This window comes from Syngnathus typhle, linkage group LG8 (assembly GCF_033458585.1).
Source record: "Syngnathus typhle isolate RoL2023-S1 ecotype Sweden linkage group LG8, RoL_Styp_1.0, whole genome shotgun sequence".
Lineage (NCBI taxonomy): Eukaryota > Metazoa > Chordata > Actinopteri > Syngnathiformes > Syngnathidae > Syngnathus > Syngnathus typhle.
In genome coordinates this window covers 3,399,138-3,422,020 of record NC_083745.1, presented here as the reverse complement: position 1 = coordinate 3,422,020, position 22,883 = coordinate 3,399,138, and the positions used below count along the sequence as shown (strand labels likewise).

General features: G+C 45.0%; 2 protein-coding genes across 2 annotated transcripts; one reads left to right on the top strand and one right to left on the bottom strand.

Moving 5' to 3' along the window:
* Positions 1-74: 74 nt before the first annotated feature.
* On the bottom strand, positions 75-924 carry LOC133158222 (tubulin polymerization-promoting protein family member 3-like). The gene is made up of 3 exons (XM_061285247.1): positions 737-924; positions 503-656; positions 75-333 (listed from the first exon to the last, which is right to left on the bottom strand). The coding sequence occupies exons 1-3, from the start codon at positions 922-924 to the stop codon at positions 139-141; spliced, it is 537 nt and encodes a 178-aa protein (XP_061141231.1). The 3' UTR covers positions 75-138.
* A 4,409-nt stretch (positions 925-5,333) lies between these two features.
* Positions 5,334-22,599, top strand: mark1 (MAP/microtubule affinity-regulating kinase 1). Its single transcript, XM_061285375.1, has 18 exons — positions 5,334-5,935; positions 7,892-8,092; positions 9,438-9,491; positions 15,982-16,030; positions 16,292-16,357; positions 16,457-16,527; positions 16,726-16,782; positions 16,840-17,076; positions 17,495-17,614; positions 17,913-18,012; positions 18,081-18,193; positions 18,384-18,537; positions 19,330-19,511; positions 19,592-19,683; positions 19,771-19,911; positions 20,051-20,302; positions 20,937-20,981; positions 21,058-22,599. Exons 1-18 carry the CDS (start codon positions 5,885-5,887, stop codon positions 21,401-21,403), a joined length of 2,331 nt encoding a protein of 776 aa, XP_061141359.1. The 5' UTR covers positions 5,334-5,884; the 3' UTR covers positions 21,404-22,599.
* The last annotated feature ends 284 nt before the right edge of the window (positions 22,600-22,883 follow it).

Below are 22,883 nucleotides of genomic sequence, written 5' to 3'. Positions count from 1 at the left end.
TGTCTCGAAATATTGTCAATTACTCACACGCATGTTAAGTCGAGACAAGAAGTCTTTATTTTCTTTCAGTCACCTGACACATTGAGATGTAAGGGTCAAAGTTGAAGGCTGCTTACACTTCCTGTTTGTGTGTTGGATTCATTTTTCGTTCCCCATTTTCTTATCGTACGATCCTTCATTTTTATAGGAGGAGACGTATCCCGTGTTGTTGACAGTGTCCTCTCGTCCTTCGCGTCCTCGTCCTTGCCCGCTCTCGTCAAAGCGCTCCTTGTGCGACCCGGTGTACAAAGACGTGTCCGTCAGTCGGTCTACTCCGCCGGCCTTTACGGTTTTCTGAACAAATTTACACAACCGCAGTGGGATTGACTAAAGTTACATTTGTAGACTCGAACGCTAACCCTGATTTCAATGCTGCCGCTAATGCTAACCTTCTTGCTAACAATATTAACTCCTTTACTAGATAAGACTCTCAAGACGTGATCTATGTTGTTGTTTTTCTGACCGTGACTCCAAACTGGGTAGGCTCTCCGCCCTCTACCATCTTGTAGATGGCCATGATGGCCTCGTCACGGCCTTTGCTCTTGAACCTCTTAGGCGCCAATTCCTGCAGAGCTCGCTGGAACTCGTTAAAGGTGATCACACGGGCTGACTTTTGCCTACGCACATATAAATACACACAAATACTTCACTCATTGAATACTGCACGGGAAAACGCAGTGCAGACAGATGTTCCCACTTGACTTTGGAGAAGACAATATCGACGTCAGTTCCGCTGATGCTTTTGCCGTCGATGATCTTGCAGTCCTTGCAGAGTTTGGCCCAGTTCTTCCCGTTCATTTCCTTTCCGCTGGCCTTGGTGTCTCCATAGACTGCAAAACGGCTGAACGCATTCAACAGCGCCTCCGAGTCCAGGTTCTCTGCCATCACTTAGCCTGTAAAAAATAAAAAAATAAATCAGATCACAATCGTAGAAGTAGAGCCAGAAAGGCTAGAACTGAGGTTGCAGAGAAAAAGAAGACGTAAGAACCAAAAGTAATAAAAATAAGTACTTTGTATAACCAAAAGTAGTAGTAAGAGTAAGAGTAGAAAAAGTCAAACAAGTAGACTAAGTAAAACGGAATGTCCAGAACATAAAATAGAATTTGACAATGTACCATAAGTAGAAAAATAAAACTACTGATGGCACTATATTATAATACTATTTAAAATAAAACTGGGGAAAATTAAATGTCTCAAACCCTTTATTTTTATTTTAGTTCAAGTTCAAATTGTCGTGGCCTTTTACTTCTTTTCGTTTTTCAATAGAAACTGTAGATGCATTTTTAATGTTACATAATTTACTACGGGCCGCCGTTTTCTTCTTCTGCAAACGCTCTAATTTCCGAGGCAGCGAAGGAAATATGAACGCCTCACTCGCTGGTATTAGTTACTACATCGAAAGACGTGAAAACGAGTCTTGAAAAGCCGAAAAAAGCCGAAAAAAGCCGACAAAAGCCGAAAAAAAACGAAAGAAGCCGAAAGAAGCCGAAATCAGCTTTCCAGATTTACGACTGCATGCGTCTATCAACAACAAAGGTCCCTTGATGACATTTTGAACATTTTAAACGAAAATGTATCGTCATTTGATATTGCTAACGATCTCTTAGATCGTGTTTGTAGTTTTCAAGAAACAAACCTTGAAGTTGTTGTTCTTTTCTATATGACGAAGGCAAAATTTGAAATGAAGCAGTCCCGTTCGTTAATCGGCAAGCACAAGCAGCAGAAACGCAAACAAAGTGAAAACGTTTCAAAACGTTCATTATGTTTAATTCATAATTTGGTCACTTTTTTGACGTCATAGCAACGCGCCTTTGTTTATATTATTTTGGCGCGTTGACGTACATCACGTTGCGATTATAGATTTACTCATTAGAGATTGCGAGTGATAGTTGTGTCATAGTCCCGCTCAAAGGGGTTCAAAATTAGGGTTTCAATAAAGTTAGGGTTTTAAAAGATAGTTTTAAGCCAGAAATAGGAATTTATATGATTACATAATTAAAGCAACGTTGTCTCATGATTTCCAGTTTTCGACCAGCACTAGTGATGCTAAAGGCTCTGGCCAGATAAGTTTGACATGGCAACACAGAGGCTGAAATCTGATTGGACAAAAAAAAAAAAGTTCATACATATATACTGGAAGCAGTGTTGCCCAGAGAAATGCTACAAAATGAAGAAACTTGGAGTGAAAAATGAATAATGGTTATTCTCTTTCGATTTGTGTTGTTGTTTTACGGGGAATGTGTTAGTGTTGCAACCCAGTCTTGTTTTACGATAAGTAAAACATACATTCTCTTATTACTTTAACACAGACCCTGAGGGTGGTGACGGTGTAATTATATCCTGACAATTAATGGGCCCACTCCTCAGAGAACACAACCATGAACCTGATTTTTTTTTTTTGGTAGCTCACCAGGGAAGCCTTTGAGTTATGACATAATTACAAGGCCCAAACACACGGCGATTATAGCTAGCATGCTGCAAGTTCATATCGGTGAGAAAATCTTTATTCTTATCAGAGGGCCCATTGAGGGTTGAGTTCAATGCCCATGCAATCTAATGAGATCCAATACAAGAGCTCGATCACCAATTCTGTAATATTTGCTCCGTCATTGGTTGTATTGGAGCTTGCATGTACTACTGGTTGAAGGGTGACACTTCTTGTACTGCATCAGCATTATTAAAAATGAAACATTATTTTACGAGTAGACATTGATCTTGTCGGACCTCTGCGCAACACTAGTCTGGAATGTACCTCGTGATAAACGGGTTCATTTTAAAACCACCTACTTTACTTTTGCTTTTTTACTAAATGGCTATTGCATGCGTGGGCGTGAGCGCATGCATGAGTGACAGCCATCAAGACAAGTGGGTGAGGGGTGCGGTAAAGGGTTATGGATGCAGCAGTCTCTTAAAAGAAGCTTTAGGGTGTGTTGCTGCTGCTGCTGCTGCTGCTGCCGCGGGTAATAATAATGAGCTGGAGGTTGGCTGGCTAGCTGGCTCGTCGCCTGATCAAATTCCTCGGCGGCCTCGTATCTATGCCTACCAAAAATATTCGGCATACCAGCAAGGTTTTGTTGACTTGTCCGAGCAGGGTGCACGTTGCTGCCTTGCCAAGCATTAACAGCTTTTTTTTTTCCTCTTCTTTCAAGCAACCATCAGTTCATTCTCATCCCTCATTTTCTACTTTACGATCTTGTTTTTCTGTCAAGGAGCATGCTAAAATAATAATCAGCAGCAACATTAGGTAAACAAAAGAATGTAGTGCCACAACAGTTATGCCTTTACAGCTTTGATAATGTTCAGGTTTGATTGACACTGTTGCAGAGGTACTAATTTAGCTGGTTTGTAATCTGTAATGCACTTTATCATACTGACAGCTAATATTTCGTTAATTTTGACATATAGGAGGGAGTTCATTGTTGCACTCGGCACGGAGATTGAAGAATTAGTCCCAATTATTTAGGGATTACAATTTCAGTTTCTTGTGATCATAAAAATATAACAGTAGAAGAAAAACGATTTATGTACCGAATGGGATTACACATTCTACGAATCTCGTTTCTTGTCTTTAATCATTGCGTCTGGCAAAAAGCCAAAAGCTGAGAATCCCCGTATCCAGAAGTAATCACTGCCATATAAATCACCAGGATATAAATCCAACCGATTTTTATTGCAGCTATAAAACTTGAAATCACTCTTCTGCAAAATGACAAAAAAAAAATGGAATTAGCTTGCAATAATTCTCAGCGGCTCAATTGTTAAAGAAAGAAGGTCAGTGTTCAATATGAAGCGTTTCATCTATTAGCTTCAGCTAACGTTAGCCATGAATGGCTGTTCACAGCTGTCTCACTCTTTCTTTTTTTATTGATGCTTGCTTGTGGGAGCTTGTAATTGCATTTGGCCCTGGGTGTACATGCACTCATTAAACCAGTGTCAGTGCCCATTACATTCCGCAGCATTGCAGCTCAGGTGCAGCATTGGAATCCCAAGCACGAATAACGTTCCCAGGGCGGATGCTCCGAGGTTAGGAGGAGTGTAAGTCATTCCCAGGAATAGTCGAAGCTACAATGTCAAACGCAGCAACAGTTGTACAGTTTACAATTCAACAGAAGTATACAATTGTTTTTATTATCCTTGTTTTACTCTTGCGACACTTTAAAAACATAATTTTTACAAAATATTCTAATTGCTTATAAATGCCACAAGATGGCAGCAAATATGAAGCTCCTCAACTCACTTCAACAGTTTTCAACTTAATTCTTATTTGAAAATAAAACAACTTGAGAGTCAATCCGGTTCCACTGGAGTGAACTTGCATTGGATTTCATTGTTTGATTGTGGAATTTGATGTGGGCCTTGTAAATATTATCAGATCTACAATAGAAGCGTATCAGCTTAAATATCTCTGTGACTTGTCAGAAGAAAAAAAAAAAGTGGAGTAATTTAGACAATTCCATTTGTTTGCACTCAGAAAAGATAAGATCTGTTATGTTTGGGAGCCAATCCATTTTGGGATCAGATGTGCAGAATTCCAAAAATGCCTTGCTTCATGCCAAGGTGCAGTGTCTGAACCCTCCTATTTTGTTTTGCCAAAACGACCTCAACTCTTTGTTCTGCTATCGCAAAGACAAAATATTTTTTATTCGGGCAGAGATGAAGAGAGAGACTTGCTGGAGGGTGGAAAATAAACTTTAATGCCTCCAGGCCGTGCAGAATGTTCTCAGTGGCTTTCAGGTCCCATAATCATCACTTATTGTGATACGTGGCGTCATGCTGAGTCCATTGTTACTTTTGGGGCCTCGCTGCTGCACCAGTAGCTGACAAGAAGCTCGGTTAAAATTATTCACAGTCTACTTTTATTGTAAGACTGACTCGGCTGACTGTAAACAACATTTTAGTTGATAGTTTTAGCGCGCCTAATGCAGAGGTGGAAAGACTGCTGGATTATTATTTATTTTTTTAAATCAAAGTACTGTTAATTTGATTAAGCTTCACTTGACCAAAATGAATGTATAAATTCTAAACACTAACCCCTGCTTACATTTGTTGGAATGGCCTGACACCTAGAGGCGCAATTGAGAAGCACAACTCGAATGACAGAGAAGGTGCTATACTGACGCCCGACGATAGATGGCAGTGTCGACCAAATAGTACTTTTTTTTTTTTTTTTTAACCGAGCCGGGCCTCACCCTGCGGCTCAGTTTCTAAAGCTTGTTTACTTCTCAACAAAACCATTCAGCCAATAGGAATGCAGGAAAGTAATCCATCAAACCGTCACGCTGCACCCTTCATTCATTCACTCCACCCAGTGACGATTTTTTTTTTTTTTAATTTAGTTTGGACCGGTTTGTCAAAAGCCGAACACTCCCTTGTTGCCTTTTACACGGGATTTAAATCAATGTCTCCGCGCTGTTTGCTGTTGACTCCAATGAGGAGGAGACAAAGGGAGAGAGGGCGAGAGAGCATCGCATTCAATGAGGGAGAGCGAGCGAGAGAGTCCTCCATCCTTCCTGGTTGGTGGTTTTGATGCGCATCTTCCTTCCTGCCCTCCCTCCCTCTCTCGGTCTCTCCTCCCTCCATCTCCTCCTCTCGGCGCTCGTCTAGTCTGAGCCGGCCTAGCTGCCGAACCCCGGAACCGAACGCAAAGCATCTGGGTGCGAGTCGGCCGGGGCCCCAGTTGGCAGGGCAATGCTGCGCTAAGCTAGCCAGCCGTTTGCGCACTTCCTGCCGGCTTGGCTTTGTGCTGAGGGGGATGTAGAGAGGAAGGTGGGATCCGAAGACGCCGCGTCTGCTCTGTGCCCGTCCGCCGAGCGGCCTCTTTGCCAGGCTTCCCCCCTCACACAAGATGTCGACCAGGACGCCATTGCCCACGGTGAACGAGCGTGACACCGAGAATGTAAGTCATGTCGTCCACCTTTTATTTTTCGGTTTATTTCGTGAGGCGTTGTTTCAGTGCGGTTGGGAAGGAGAGGGGGGGGGGGGGGTAATGGCAGCGGCTAGCTAGTGCGACGGAGGGCTACACCTCACACGGCCAATGAGGATTCTCCCCACCACCGTCGGGAACCCACCCGGGATCTCGGAAGGTGCACTTGGCGTGGATGTGACACTTAAGGGCTAACCCAGACAACGCATTGCGTCAACCTGGGTTGAAGATACGGCACCGGGAAACTAATCGTGCGGGGAGGGGAGGGAGTTTTCTTTTCAATATTGAGTGTGTGTGTGTGGGGGGGGGGGGTGTTATGTTGCCCTACTTTTTCGCTCGGAAGCATCGCAATGTGACATCCATCACCTCGTGGGCCCCGAGCTGCACTCTCGGTGCTGGAGGAGGAAAGGGAGGAGGCGGTATTATTCATAAGCTTCCCCCTCCCTGACACGATACCGACAAGCCTATGCTGTCCATTTTTATGGTAACATATTTAAAGATAGTAATCAATTACAATATATTCAAGTGAGGTGCAGCACAATGACCAGGCGAAACCCTCCCTTTTGTGTTGAGGTCTCCCCTTGTAGCTTGAAATGCTAAAATTGTCCCCCCCAAATTTTTTGGGAGGTGCTTCAAGTTCTTAAATGCTTGAATTTGAATGTTTGGACTGCCAGGGATGCTTCAAATGTCTGACATGTAATAAAGATAAATATTAATAAGTACTACAAAAGAATAGGGGTGTTTATGATCAAAAACATTCTAATTTGCTGTATGAGAACATAATAGCCTTCCTTATTGTATTCGGTGCTAATTTGGTCCTTGAATGACTTTATTTGAAATACTTATTTCTGGTGTTTTATTTTTTTAGAATGCTTTTCAATAAAGTCCGTGTAATTACGTTGCAAAATCCCCTTTTGCCCTTGGGACATGGAAATGCGATTCTGAAACACATTAGGTTGCTGAATTTGAGCAAAGTGGTTCAACATGACCTTTTGTCGATGTGTGCGGACCATATGTGTTAGACGTACTGTTTTAAAGGTCACGCCAGCCATCTTCTATGTTTAACACTTTGCGCTGCAATTTGGTGGTCTCAACGCTCTAGCTTTATTTCGGCTCCGATGTTGTTGATTTGAAAATCTGTACATCGCTTTCTAACTAGCATGCTTAACATCTATTCCTTTCCACTCTGATGTTGTCACAAAGCGGAAAAAGAGCAGAGAAGTATTCTTTTTTTGCAACGTTCCTTCTTTGTACGACTACATTTTAGCATCAATGGCTCTTTAAATGGCAGTTTGTGCTGATATCCATTTCACGTGAGCTTGAATGGGATTGGAGCGGGTGTGCAAACTTTTGCAGCTACTTTATTCATTTTTGTTAATTGTGCAGCTTGTAGGTTATACTAATGGTGGAAAAAGTTATAGCATCTCCCAAAAATAGTTTGCACAAGGGGTGTGTAGACTTTTTATATGCACTCTGTCAGTAAAAGGCACTGGCATCAGCCATCTTGCAGCAGCGGGCCCACCAGCAACCCAAGTTCATTGCATAACATCTTAGTCTGTGAAGACCACATGGAAAGCCGTTTGAGGATTTGTTCAATATACTCGCTCGCCTCTCTTGTTTCTTTTGAAATCATGGGAAGTGACGCACCAGCCCGTCAAGAAGAACCTGTCCCGGTTCCCCGTTTTGGTTCATTCACTCTTTTTTGGGAGCAGGCCAAGTGCTCAATCAAATTTATTTTTCTTACCGGTTCATCATGCCGACAAGTTTTCTCAAGCTGATGCGGAAAATCCAAAATGGTCTCTTTCAGAAAATCGACTCTCTCATTAGATTAGCACACGGGTAGCACAAACACAACCATTGCAGGCCCTTGCGAGTAGAATCACAGCAGAATTAACTCGGATCATGATTCCTTTTTTTCTTCTTTTACAGCACTCGTCCGCAGACGGCTTTGTGGAGCCCCCGGCCCCTCCGACCAAGTCGGCAAGTCGCCACAGTCTCCCGCGATGTCGCAACTCCTTCACCTCCACCGAGGAGCACCCGCACATCGGGAACTACCGCCTCCTGAAGACCATCGGGAAGGGAAATTTCGCCAAGGTCAAGCTAGCGCGTCACGTCCTGACTGGACGAGAGGTAAGGGAAGACACGACCATACGTCATTGGACCTTACGTGTTTTACAAAATAGAACTTTAGTACCTCTATTGACTTTAAGGACTTTTTCTTAGTTGCCCCGAGCATCATGCTTCATCCAGCGTGTGGTCACATTAGCAGTACTGACACCACAAATATATTCCTCCCCCGGTTCGGAGCGCTAATGTCCTTGTCGCCGGCCAATGTTAAACAGGCGTATTGGATACGAGGTCCGGGTCACATGGGAGGAGGGGGCCCGGGGGGGGGGGGGGTCAGCTTGCTTGCTTGCTTTGTTTGCTCGAGCGGCTTTGCTGGCTCATCAGAATGCAAAGTCACGGATCAGAGTGCAGGAACGAACATTTGGAAAGAACACAGACCAATAAAGGCGTTGCGATCTGCATGCGAGGGTGAGGCTAAACAAGTGAAAGAGCGCCGTGAGAGGCAGGCGGTGGGCGGGGCAAAGCCTGACTGATCATCTGTCAGTCACACTCGGTCGACTTAAGGTTTTTCAGTTGGATGACAAATGCAAGGAGCTGCTGTTGACCACAACTCACGCCCAGATGCTCACGCAGAAGTAACCGGACAACTCTCGATGTCATTACTTCCAATATTTTGCAACGTTTATTTCTAATCACACATCGAGCAAAAAAAAAAAATAATTTGCTGTCACGAGTCCGCATGTTGATTGCAAACAGGAATTCTACTCAAGAGGCTCTCAGCCGATTCGCACGCTCGACAGAGAACAAGTGCTGGGAAGACCTAAATATAGCCACACGCTCTGTGATAAAGCAAACCAGAGCTCCTATGGTGAAAAGTTGAGCACACTAAATTCATGAATTGTGAATTTAATTTTCCTACTACTCTTACTGTCCTGTACGCTATCTTTAGAAATGGATTAGCGGAATATCTTTAGTGAGAAACATTGTGACTGTGCATTTCTTGGTATCGATTGAAATTGTTGCCTTTTGTAAACGACGGCCCAGCGCTCACAAAATGCTGCGGAGACCATCTCTCTTTTCCTTTTGCACTTTGGGCCGATCATTGAACCGCGTGCTGATGACCCGTGCAACCCGCCGGGCCAAGACTGACCTGCACAGTCATGTGCAATATATATATATTTATGCTAATCCTTCCCGTGTTTACTCGCACGCCTTTATTTGCATGCTTGCCCTCTCGTAAATAAATATATTTCTGTCAATCAGAAAGTTTTTCACGGTGCGACTCAGCCGCGGCGTGTTTTGGTAAAACTACCACATGCGGGGAAATGATGAGCATGACAACAAACAAAATGAAACTCCCTGAGAGTGGGAATTAGTTGCTGAGTTTCTAACACTTTTGTCTCCTAAGGTGGCAGTCAAGATTATCGACAAAACCCAGCTGAATCCCACCAGTCTACAGAAGGTGAGTCCCGCTTCTCATCTATTTGTAATTTTCATTCATTTGTTCTTCATATTTCTCGACCACCAAAGTAATGCCAAGAGGAAAAGCCCCAAATCATACCCGTCTATCAGTTTATTTCGTTTTCCTTTCAATTCTTGCAAACATTTGTCGTGATGACAAAAGCGCTCCGGGGTGTGTTTGATCTCCTCACCTCCACCTCCCTTCCATCCCCTCCCGCTGCGCTCACAGTTTGTTTTGCGGTTTGACCGCCGCTAAAAATACGACCGCCTGTCTCTTTGTTGCTTACCTTTTGTCAAATAGTCATGAACAATTACAACAAAAGCCACTCTTGGCCGATTCTAAATCCGGCGCTTTCTCATGATTTTAAACACACACTGAGTAGAACACTTGCTAATGTGTGTGTGTGTGTGTGTGTGTGTGTGTGTGAGCCACCTGCTTTGAGTTTTGTACCTAAAAATACTGCAGGTTGACTGGCAGAGGTGCTTTCACATCACATCATCGCAGCTCCACCGAGGAACAAATTTCCTTACGGCTGTCATAGGGCCACATGAAAGGGCCATTACAATAATCACACCTTGTAAAAATCACAATTATGATGATGATAGGACTTTATTCATCCCACAGCGGGGACATTTATTTGTCGCATACCTTGGCTCGACTGGTGATTCCATCTCATCGATATTAAAGTAGCGTTAAGGGAATGTTTTTTGTCGATGGAAGTGACGCTTGCCAATTTCCAAATACAGCGTGATGGGGTTTTTTTTCTTCCCCACTGTTGCGCAATATCTCGTCTGGATCGTGTCTCCCACATCCGCCGTCCACAATCTGTAATTGACTTTGACCATAATGGGATCTGACTGCAATTGTTCAGCTAATCAGCACAAAAGAGACGCTCATCTCATCGAAGCGAGATTCATTTCGGCGTGCGGGCTCTTTTGTTTAACAGCCTATTATGTGGTTTGTAATCTGTGCACACACATCGCTGTAATGAACATCTCCGACGCCGTTTGCGTCAGCGGCCAGACGATTCTCAGTTTGAGTTCAGTCCGGGTTAGGAGGCGTTCGGTCGGATCGCGCGCTGCCAGGTGACGACGCGCGGTAGCGGCGTCATATGACTTTGTCGGAGCGGCGACCAATCGGATCTCAGCTATGAATTATTCAGCGCGCCTTTCAGATGTCTGCTTCGGTTGCTTTCAGAAGGGTCAACACAAGCAGATGTCCTTTGGAGTTTAGTTTATTGCTTTATTTACTTCATTTTGAATGTTGAATAAAAAAAAAAAAGTGTTTGTCATATTTATGACTTAAGTGGAGTTTGTTTCTGTTCTAATTCCAATTTAATCCGCCTGATGGAAATGAATGACAAAAGCACTTAGTGTATATCGCGCTCCTCCCACTCAGGTTAAATGAAAGACAAATACCATAAAACTTTATTTCAGCGGATTTCAATTTACGACTTGGGTCCTCTTCGTACGACCAAACCATTAACCTGTGCTATTATTAGCATAAAAAATACTCGTAAGTCATAAATATAAAACAACCTGCTTGGCTGATGACAAAGCACATTTAGCTTAAATTTGTCAAAGAGCCACGGCGTGGATCAAATGCTAACGTTTGACTTTTGGATCAGTTTGAACAGTTTTTTGCATTTCAATGTCTTCCACTTCACCTCTCGTGGTTGACTGTAACTGTATACAGAAGATCCATCTGCAATGCAGACGCTCGTGTCTCATAATGCACCAATCGTCTCCTGGCCTCAATCGATGACCTCATTGACTCGCCGTGTCCTATGCCATCCTCGGGAACAGCAGCTACTCGAGCTGCATTAAACGGGAACGGCCACAGTCAACTCCCCCCCGCAACACGCTCTTGGCCGACCGACATGTGAGGCGGCCAGTAAAGCATCAGCATTGTTACTGGGCCGTCAAATGTTGCCGGGTTTCGCATGCCAGCCGGGTGACGCTAATTAGAGTCCACGAGGACTTTTTAGCAGCATGTCAGGGAGGGCATTTTGGGTTTAGATGTCTGGGCACTCTTTGACGACATTGCTTGAGGATGTCTGAGCTGCCTCAAGCTTTGCACACATCATTAGTAGAAATGGAGCATGGCTGTTATCGCAAACGCAGCATGTCGTTAGCTATTAGCTAATATAGCCTCTCACCGCTAGTTTCGTTTTCTAATTCTTCCGGTCGATGATGCACACAGCCGCCGGTTTTACTTTTAATGACTTTATCGAACAAACGGTAAGAAAGCAAACACGCGTGCATTCCCAATTTGCAAACGACCGCAACTCACGGCAAGTAAATCAACACGCGGGGTGGCTAATGGTTAGCCACTTAATTGCTGACTTCTGATGTCGGAGGGGGAACACTGCGTATACCTCGGTGCACTTCTATTAGTGCGGCTCTGCTTGCCGTCATTGTGGTGATTGAGAGCCGTCGCACGTGCCGCGTTAAATATGGCTTCCTGTGTTGCTGAGCGGGCCGCTTCTAAAAGCGGATACGAGCAACGTGCAGTCAACCCTATCGATGGAGTCACTCGGGTGTCTTTACATGCACAGTGGACCGGACACAGTTAGCTTGTCTTTTAAACTGTGGTAAATCTGGGATTTTTTATTTTTTTTAAATTTTATTTCCCCTACTGTTGGTCCCTTAGTAGGATCTCAGTAAAAACCACATGGACTGGAACACAGGATAATGAAAGAAACACACTTTGTGGTTGTCATTTGGAATATAATTATTGGGGGCTCCTGGGTGTGTGATTTAGTTTCCAGATTCCCACCACTGGCGCCTTTTTGTTAGTCCGTCAATCCGACACTGAGTTTTCTCTTCTTGTGGCCTCCTGATGGGCTCGCCATGTACAGAAGCTGATTTGTTTGCTGAATGTCGAAAGCAAGCTTGCAAGTCTCTCCCATCGGAGGACGAATCGAAATCAAAGGACTTCAAAATTAAAGTATATCGAGGGCGGAAAAATAGCCTTGAGTGATTTCGGAGAAACAACATGCTTGGAATAGTCGGGGACTTATTTCACTCCGACTCAATGACTTCTACCAAGATGAGGAAGACGAAACAGTAAACAAAGAACAACGATGAAGGACATCCAGTGTTTTTTTTTTTTTTTTTTCCCGGCACATGGCTGTTATAAAAAGAAAAGGACGAGCTTTGTTTGGAAAAGACACCATTTGTATTCTTCCCGTTGTCTTCCCACTCTTGCACAAAGGGTACTTTTGTGTTTATCGTTTTGTTTACCTGCTCAAGGAATGCAGAAGGGGAATTTATTCTCAGCGTCTCATCCTGAGATGGGTGCTTTTTCTACATTGTTTTGTGTCCTACATTGAAGGAAGGAAGCGCCGCTTCTTTGGCTGCCTGTCAGCATGTCTAAATCCAATCTTTAGTACTACTACTGCGTTTGATACCCCAACAGAACAATACCAGAGTGCCGAAACTGTTAGCATCCTTTCCTAGCTGAAAGTCAGGCTATTTTCAAGAATTTACTCGCCATCAGTTATGGTTAACAACTTAGCCAGATGCTCATTGTTAGCCCGTTTGCCAATTGGATTTCCTTTTGTATGTTAGCATTAAGCTAGCAAGGACTAGGGTATAGTTTTGCGCTCTGAAGTCCGTGTACCTATGTTAGCATTAAGCTAGCAAGGACTAGAGTATTTTGTTTTGTGCTCTGAAGTCCGCGTACCTAAAAAAAACTTTTGGTCCATCGAGACTTTGGCGTTTTGACCGCACACAGGAAATGAGGTCGGACCGAGCTCGCAAAGCACCTCCTGAGATTCGCCGAGGGAAACGCATCATGTTAAGACATCTGTGGGTCAGGGGATGTTGACGCTGTAATGTTTTTGTCGGCATTTCAATCCTCAAAATAGGACTCTTCTATTAATCCCTGCTTTCATCCCCGCTCTGCCCTGTCTGACTCTCTGGCCCTAATCTGTAAATAAGGACTGTTTATTTTCTACGTTGAAATGCCGTTTCAGAGCGCCGGGATCCAAATCCAAGGTCGATACAGGTTAGGAATTGGTTCAGCCGTTTGCTTTTATTTTGAAAGTTTATAGCTGAAGATGAAGATGCTCATTCAGAGATACGCCCTACATTGTTTATATATTTTCCAACAGTTGTGAAATAGTCCGCCATCCGATCGGGCTGCCGTAATGGCTGTTTACACGCATCGCGTGCGTTATCCAATGAGATGCCGTCACGCCCGGGGCCCGACGACGGCCTCGGTCTGGTTCGGATGAGCGGAAAGCAATCGGGCGGACACGTCAAATGTTGAGGCTGCTTAGTCGTGCATTTATTTATGACTTCATGTGTTCACGGATGCGTTTTTACTGCTGCGTGTGATTCCGTTGGTTTCCCTTTTACACCACAGATATAAAAAAAAAAGCAAATATTGGAGGGCAGGACACGATTCACGCTATGCGCATACACACGTACACTCCCTCATTAGAGCAATGAGGACTTGGTAACAATAATGTCCTTGTTGGAGGAGCATCTGTGACTGAAATAGTCCAGCCAGTCGAGGTAAACGTAGCCGGTCTGATATATGTTGGTCTGCGTGGAGGGACTGCAGTAATTAAGGCCGGTTTGGGAGTCTAGGTGCCCCTGGGCGGCTGGAAGTAGGTCACTGGCACAGACTACTGAATCTCCAAACGTGTTGAACAATGCACGTATTGTCATATTTGTGTAATTAGCGTGTCGTCGTTTTGGTTTTGTTAAAATTCTCTTTCAACTCATTGATTAAAGGGATTGAATTTCAGAACAAGCCTAAAAATGGATTCCAGCGCTACTGCGTGGCCTTGCGCCCGTAGATATTATTGACATTGACACTGGGGGCGCCCCCCATCAAAGATCTCATCAGCCTCGGCGGTGACAACATCGCTATTGACCGTCTGTCGTTTTCCACAGCTCTCGTCAGATTAGTTGTAATTTTCACTTCCAAGCGCCTGCACGCATGTGAGGAGGCTTCGGGGTAGTGACGCACACGAGAGCGAGCGAGGCAGGAAGAGGCAGACATCAAGATGAGATAGCGACTCTTTAATCCAGCCCTCATTCATAAGGATGAAGAATGTCCATCTTGATGGCCAAGTCATATGAACTGAGGCCACAGCCCGTTTTCTTTATCGTCTTCTACTTCAGGCCATTCTCGAGTAATTGTAGTTTATTAATAATAAGCTTCTTTTTTTTTAAACAGACCTTGAGTTTCCTGCATGGTTTGTTTAAAAGGCATTTGAGACAATTAGAAAGAATCGAAAGCGTGGCCGTGACCAAATAAGGTCACGGAAACCGCAGAAACAATTTAGTTTGGCCTTCAATGTATTGGAATAGAAAATTGAACAAAGGATCATTTTGCGTTCTGACCTTGCGGGCCAAAAATCTGCAATGCTGAAAATGATAGAAAGAGACGCCGAATGGTCTGGCATGTAGTCATGAATGTGTGTTGGATATCCAATATCTATGTAAATTGGGTGGCAATCGTATATAAGAACTTGTCATCGGTCACAATATGCGATACAGTATCGGAATACAGGATGGATTTACATTTCTGTCATCGAGTCTCTTATAGTTTGTTCCTGTCAGCTTTTAAATGAAGATTATTTCATTGAAATATAAAATGTAAACGATGAAGTGACAAAGTCACGATCAGAAATTGATAGAAAATAAATGGAGGGGATCAGGCTAATGTTAGCATTATTGCTACTGCTAAGTGACTGCCGTTTTTAAGATTCTGTTTCATCATGTCCTTTTTTCAAATTTGACTTCCTTTCTTTTAAGTTACAATGCAGCATTATTGACTTCAGTGAGTTTTCTCCTTGTGGAGAGTGTCTAGCAGTGGAGCCTGAGAGCGGAAGACAGAATTAGCGAATAAAGTACCTGAGAGGTCCCAACTGGGTCGGGCTCAAGCTTCACTAAACTCCATCCGATGACCTAGAAACAAACACATTTACTGGCTTATGTCACATTTTGATGCCTTACCGACTTCTCACAAAATATAAACCGCAGGTAAGCGAACAAAGACCGACGTCACCGTTGACGTCAAAAGGCAGCAAAGTCCTTTTTTTTTTGGGGAGAGCGTTGGCGGCTCAGGCGGGCAGTCAGCAGAATGTAAATGATTCAACAGCACCTCTAAGTGGCTGCAGGAGCTCGTCTGACATGACGCCAAGCCGCTCTTAAAGCTCTGCAGTCAGTCGATAAACATGATGCTGGGAGAACAAAGATGATTTTATTGGACTGGCTGGAAGCTTGTGGACTGATACTGCAGTGTGTCGGTGGATATTTATTCATTTATTTTTCCGACTCAACATCCTCGAAAACAAAACTGCGCATCAGTCATGATGCCTTACATAGCACCCAAGTCCCATGATGCTCCGCTCTTCTCGTCTAATCCACTTTGCAACGTTGTGTGCCGGAGTTGTGCGCATAATAGCATTTTGCAAGCACGCCTTATCAGCAATTTTCAATAAGACAAACGTCTCTGTGTGTGTCAACAGCTCTTCAGGGAAGTGCGGATAATGAAGTTACTGAATCATCCAAATATTGGTAAGTTCTGATATTTGGCAATGACATTAAAAGTCACTTTTAGATGGGAGACAAGAAATCATTTTTGGAACGGGAATTATTTTTGATCCAATATTTGGTGTTAGATGAACGACAAAAGTTGGATATAAATATAAATATAAATAAATATAATATTTAGATGACTTTTTAGTCATTATAAATATTTTTTGAGCCGATTAATACTTCGTAAAATTTTCTTTGTTATCATAGTCAAGCCTAAACTTGTTTTTGTGCCCTCTGCAGTAAAATTATTTGAGGTGATTGAAACGGAGAAGACGCTCTATTTGGTGATGGAGTATGCCAGTGGTGGTGAGTGACACTTTATGACTTTATGCATACTAAGACCACGTAAGCCACGCCCCTTTACTCCAGCATGCATACACGCTAAGGTTCCTCTGCATTCTCCAGGTGAGGTGTTTGACTATCTAGTGGCTCACGGTCGGATGAAAGAGAAGGAGGCCAGGGCCAAGTTCAGGCAGGTGAGTCAGCGACAGCGTGTGAGGCGCGAGATGATGCTGTGTCACAGACTGCGGAGGCTCACTCACGCTCTGCAGCTGCATGTGCTGACACCCAGTGGCGCGCCATCAGCATTGAACCGATCGATGCTCGTCAAGATGACTCACACACTGTTTGTAGACCGCGCCTAACGTTTGACCTGCGACCTTTGTTTTTTTTAGATTGTGTCTGCTGTGCAGTATTGCCACCAGAGGAGGATAGTTCACAGGGATCTAAAGGTGACAAGAGAAATTTTACAGATATTTCAGATCCGCTAACGTGTCTTTCGCCTTCAGGCCGAGAACCTCCTGTTGGACGCCGACATGAACATCAAGATAGCGGATTTTGGCTTCAGCAACGAGTTCACTGTGGGCAGCAAGCTGGACACCTTCTGTGGTTCTCCACCCTACGCCGCCCCGGAACTCTTCCAAGGGAAGAAGTACGACGGACCCGAGGTGGACGTGTGGAGCCTCGGGGTCATCCTCTACACGCTGGTCAGCGGATCCCTGCCCTTCGACGGACAAAACCTCAAGGTGACCATTTTTTTTCTCACAGCTGTGTGCCGGCCAGGTATTTCCCAAAGTTTTTTTTTTTTTTTGGGGGGGGTTACGTGCATCAACATGTTTTCTGAATGAACAGATTGAGTAGAATTTCCTGTTTCTAACATTAGGAAGAGCGAGACTCTCCGGAGGTTTATCCGGCCTACTTTAGTAATGCACAACTGCCAAAATGATTCACGAGGCGGCGGCAGTTTACAGAGAGGAAATGTGATACACTTTTTGTTCGTTTTCATGGCCATGAGTTTCTAGCCCCCAGTATGGAAGTTTTTATCACTGGAGGATCATTGATTTGTTTGTGTGCAGGAAGTCAAATGTACATCAAAAGCTGGATTGCAATTTTAAGTTTGATTATAGCATTAAAAGTTTTTTTTTTTTCTCTCTCTCCATGCAGGAACTGAGAGAGCGGGTCCTGCGGGGCAAGTACCGCATCCCCTTCTACATGTCCACAGACTGTGAAAACCTGCTGAAAAAACTACTGGTGCTTAACCCGGTCAAACGTGGCAGTTTGGAGGTAGTTTTTGTTGATTTTTTTTTTTTTGTGAAGATTCCTATAAGACAGTTTCGTCACTTGGAGCGTGTTTGGCCGGCTGGCTCGTAGAAACCATGTTTGTTGTCAGTTCCCAGTCGATACCGCTGCTACTGAAACCGAGCCGATGCTCGTCGCTAATAACAATCGATCCGTTTGTTATTCAGCTTTGCGAGTCGTTCGAATGTTTCAAAACAGCGTTGCACACAGCCCGCAGTCACAGTTGAATGTCATTAAAAGTCGTTATATGGTGGAATCAACAACATTCAAATTCCTTTGTCAGCAAATCATGAAAGACCACTGGATGAATGTGGGTCACGAGGAGGAGGAGCTTAAGCCGTATATCGAGCCCGAGGCCGACTTCAGCGACTCGACCAGAATAGGTGCGTTATGGCCACCGTTAAGGTCGCCTCGGCGAGAGTCACTCGCTTCTTTTCCCTTTTACCGACAGAGCTCATGGTGACCATGGGATTCCCCAAAGATGAGATCACAGAGTCCTTACAAAGCCAGAAGTATGATGATGTCATGGCCACTTATCTGCTGCTGGGAAGAAAAGCGCCAGAGGTCAGACTCTGTCTCATCTCAACATCATCACTGGTGTTAAATGCAATTTAACCTCACTTCATTCACTGCCAACTGCATTTTGAGCCATCGTCCAAGATTCGCATCGTTTGCCGAGCCGAGATTTTTCCTAACCGTTTTCATGTCCCACGCTGTACAATACGTGACCATGGAATTGTTCTTTCTTGGCCAGTTCGAGGGGAGCGAGCCCCTGACCAACAGCGTCCTGGCTCAGCGGCAGCGTCCCACCAGCGACATCAACAACGGCTCCAGTATTTCTCCCGCCCATCCCAAAGTCACGCGCAGCATCTCGGCCAATCAGAAGCAGCGCCGCTACAGCGATCATGGTGGGGATGATGGTGGTGGTGGTGGTGGTGTCGTAGAGAAGCGAAGTACAGTAACCCCTTTCTTCCCGGCTCGGAAAGTGCTGCTGGCTGAATACTGTGGTGGGGGGGGAAGTTGCTGACACCTGTTGCCCGGTTACAGTCAAGTCCACCTGTAAATGACGCTAAAGAGACAATATATTATTTTCGGTGCAGTTTTGACGTTGGAACAGATTTTTTTATTTGTCCCTCCTAGTTTACTATAGGCGACAACTGAAACAAAACTTAAAAGGAGTTAACTTGCTAATGTAATGTGCTAGCATAATGCTAAAGAGCGGGCTTATGAAATTAGCATAGATGTCAGAGTCATGTCAAAGCAGCTTCCCTCCTGTCATGTGGGACCGTTGTGTCTGGTGACCTCTGCTGGCCGGCTGCGTTGCTGCAGCGCCTCGTAGCATGAGGAGCGATCGGCTTTGCTTCGTAACACATTGGAAAAAGGGTGTCGTTGCGTTCTTTGTCGATTTGGAAATGTCCACGGTGGTTTTGTAAATTGTGTCCTTCAGTGGCTTTGCTCGATGTTAAGGTAGTCAATGGGTCTCATTCACTGGTATTTTACGATACTTAGATGGCTCAGTCTATTTAACTCCTTTCATAGTGAATGCCGTGATATAAAATGATGATTCAAATATTTGTGGACAATTACATTTTTTGCAATATCACATCCAGTGAATGAGGCCCAACGACCTTTCTAATCAGAATCCTTTTTATTTGTTTAGCCTTCTCAAGTCATTGTCTTGGTCTGGACTTTTTTTCCAGTGGGTCCCTCTGTGCCGCCGGCCGTGTCATACACGCGGCGGGGTCAGGCTTTGAGCGTGGAGAGCGACCACCGAGAGGAATGGGACGGTGCCCGCCGACTGGAGCTCAGCACTTCCAAGGGAGACGTTCCCGCCTCGCCGCTGGGTGTGCAGGAAAGGAAGAAAACCACAAGCGGTGTCGGGGTGAGCACTCTTACCTTTGCTCCTCCCCACGAGACGGCACCGAAGCTCCTCTTCTGACTTTTTTTCTTTTCTCACCACAGACCAACGGCTCAATGACTCGCAGGAACACGTACGTGTGCGAGCGATCCTCCACCGAGCGCTATTCGGCCATTCCCAACGGCAAAGACAGCAGGTAACCCCACTGTTCTGTTTCAAAGGCGGTTTGAGAGGAGCCGTCATCACGGTGTCATTTTGAAACCGTTTGCTCCCGTCGTACCAGTTTAACCGAGGTGTCGGGCAGCACCCCGTCGACTGCAGTGACCTCCGCGCGGCCTCGCCACATCAAGTCCGTGTCATCTTCGGGACACCCTTCAAAGAGCACACTGCCCCCCATTGATGACAGCACGGAGTTGAAATCCAGGTGAGCACTCACTGATTCTAATGTTGGCCACCAGAGGGCAGTAGAATCCCCAAGACATACACAGATTTGATGGTGAAACTTATTCGAACCTTGATTATGCTACACAATGCAAAAAAAAAAAAAATGTTTGTTCTTTCAGCTCCTCTCCAAGGGGTCCTTCCACCTCTCCCTCCGCACACAGTATTAGCACCCCCGAGAAGAACCGCTTCCCGCGGGGCACCACCAGCCGCAGCACCTTCCACGGCGCCCAGCTGCGAGACCGCCGCAGCGCCACCTACAATGGGCCGCCGGCCTCGCCCACGCTGTCTCACGACACGGGCGCCCTGGCGCAGCAGCGACGAGGCACCTCCACTGGTATCATCAGCAAGATCACTTCCAAGTTTGTCCGCAGGTCAGTGGTTTGTAGTTTCTCTAGATAAATATGGACTCGTTCTTCAATACCATCATTTTTTTTTGTTAGGGAGGGACACATTTGAGTTAGCGCAGTACTTCACCGCCCTCCCCCTCTGTCTCTCTGGCTTACGTCTTTCTTTTCTTTTCTTCTCCTGCCCTTGGCATAGAGCTCTGTCTTTCAGGTCCACTCGGAGGTAGGACAACACTTTGTGCCCCTCTTGCCCGAACAGCAACAAATAACGCAGGACTCCCTTCCAGTCCCTCTGTAGCACCTCCTTTGCCTATTGACACCTACTTGTTGTCACTGTCTCTTGTCCACTTACCTTGAGAAGCCACCTCACACTCACCGGCTTCATTGTAACATGCTCCTCATGTTGTTGCCGCTCTTCCTCCTCCTCCTGACGTCTTACTCTTGCCCCCCCCCCCCCTCTTCGTCTTCATGCCGAGAGAAAAGAATCGGGCTCGACGGAGAGTAGACCAACTGGCAGGAGATAGTAGTTAGCCTTATTGTGTGCTCACCCAGGAGTTTGGAGTCTTTCCTGGCATGACGCCTGAAGCACCTCGCTGTGTCACACTGACGATGATGATGGAGCGGGAGTGTCAACAAATTGTTTTTCTTGGTTTGATTTCAGGGTGCCCAGCGAGGGAGAGGCCAGTGCCAGGACAGATACACCCAGGTGACTCTTCATTTCCAGGGCAGTGAATAAGTTACACGTTTTGGTTTTGATTTCATCTCATCTGCCGTGGTCTCAGGAGCGCGTCGGGCGACCCCAAGGAGGACGGCGGCCGTGACTCCAAGCCGCGCTCGCTGCGCTTCACCTGGAGCATGAAGACCACCTCGTCCATGGAGCCCTCGGAGATGATGCGGGAGATCCGCAAGGTCCTGGACGCCAACAGCTGCGACTACGAGCAGCGCGAGCGCTTCCTGCTCTTCTGCGTGCACGGCGACGCCCGCCAGGACAACCTGGTCCAGTGGGAGATGGAAGTGTGCAAGCTTCCTCGCCTCTCACTCAACGGCGTGCGCTTCAAGAGGATATCGGGCACGTCCATCGCCTTTAAGAACATCGCTTGCAAAATTGCCAACGAGCTCAAACTGTGACGCAACTACAACAGCAGCAGCAGCAGCAGCAGCATCAGCAGCAACAACAACTGCGGGCTCATCTCATCACTGGATTCATGCACTGAACGTCCTCGCCGCGCATTATCAGGGTGGCCTCGGCTGGTAGCGTGCAATACTGGCCACGAATGTACTGCACAGAGGAGACGGCCTCATCGGACCCTCTGTGACGGCTTACAGCGACATCTTTTCTGTTTGTTCCAAACTGTCCGTCCAGGCCTGTGTGTGTCTTTCTCTCTCTCTCTCTTTCTCTCTTCCTTTCAAAGGACACATAACATGCAGTATGCAGCTCAACACCCTGCAATAATGTTTTTGTTTTCTAAACGACTACTACCAGATCTTACGCTGAATAACTCGCCGCTTTTTCCACCTGTGGTCCGTGCGTATGTAGAGCAGGCTGGAGCTCGTACTAAAAACGATGTAAAAAGAATTGTATTGTATGCATAACATCTGCAGGTACTGTATATTGATTTTTGAGTTGTGTACAGATTTTCTTTCATGGGATTTATTTTCTTTTTTTTTGTTCCCAATATAAGTGATGTCTCTTAGAGCATTTTCCTTTTTTTCTGCTCTGTGATTATTATTATTTTTTTTTAAAAAAAGCCTGAATAGCGTTTTTCCATTTCATGTAACGAGCACTAAATTATTTTGCGGAATATGAAAGGGAGACGTTCCCTTGCCTTTTGTGTTCTATTTGATTTGCCTATGGAGGAAACGAAAAGAAGAAAAAAAACACAAAGTTGCACCGTGTAGTAGTAAAACTGAAAATGTGTTCACTTTATTTTCTCTGGGCAGTAAGGGGGCGAGGTTCACGTGGAGGTCCCTTCTGCCCTTTGCACAAGTTTTCTCACTATGACAGTATGCACCTGTTGTTTCTTTCCTTTCCCCCAACAAGATTTGCTGGTCCTCGGTTCCATTAAAAACAAGCATTTAAATCAGTTCGCCAAGAAGCATGAGAAGTTAAAAAAAAAAAAGAGAACGTTCGTCTCAACACCCTTGTTTGGTCCTGCATCTCCACCAATGTGATACTTGTGTATCTCTTGTTTTTGTTCTGGATTTCTTTTTTGTTAATTCAGCAAATTTTATTGTATTTATTCCATTACATTGTAATGTGCTGCTTTGTAGAAATAAGGTGTGCACTTTGTTGGAGAAAATAAAAAGGATTTTATTTGTTTGTATTCATTTCATTTCATTGCTGACAGCTAATATGCGGAATTTTCTTATGTCGTACCACAACTGCCCTGCGGGGGGCAGCATGGTGCCACAGTGTGTCCACGTTGCATAAAATTTAAGACGAAGAAGGTGGACAGGTGAAGAAAAAAATGAAGGGCCTAATTGGGGAATATACGTCACACAGCTCATCTCTGGCCCCCCTTCGACAGTTTTACGACTGGAAGGTAAGTTAAAATGTTTGTCTAAAATCTACTGGTTTTTTTTAGAAAAAGTACATTAATTGTCTTTT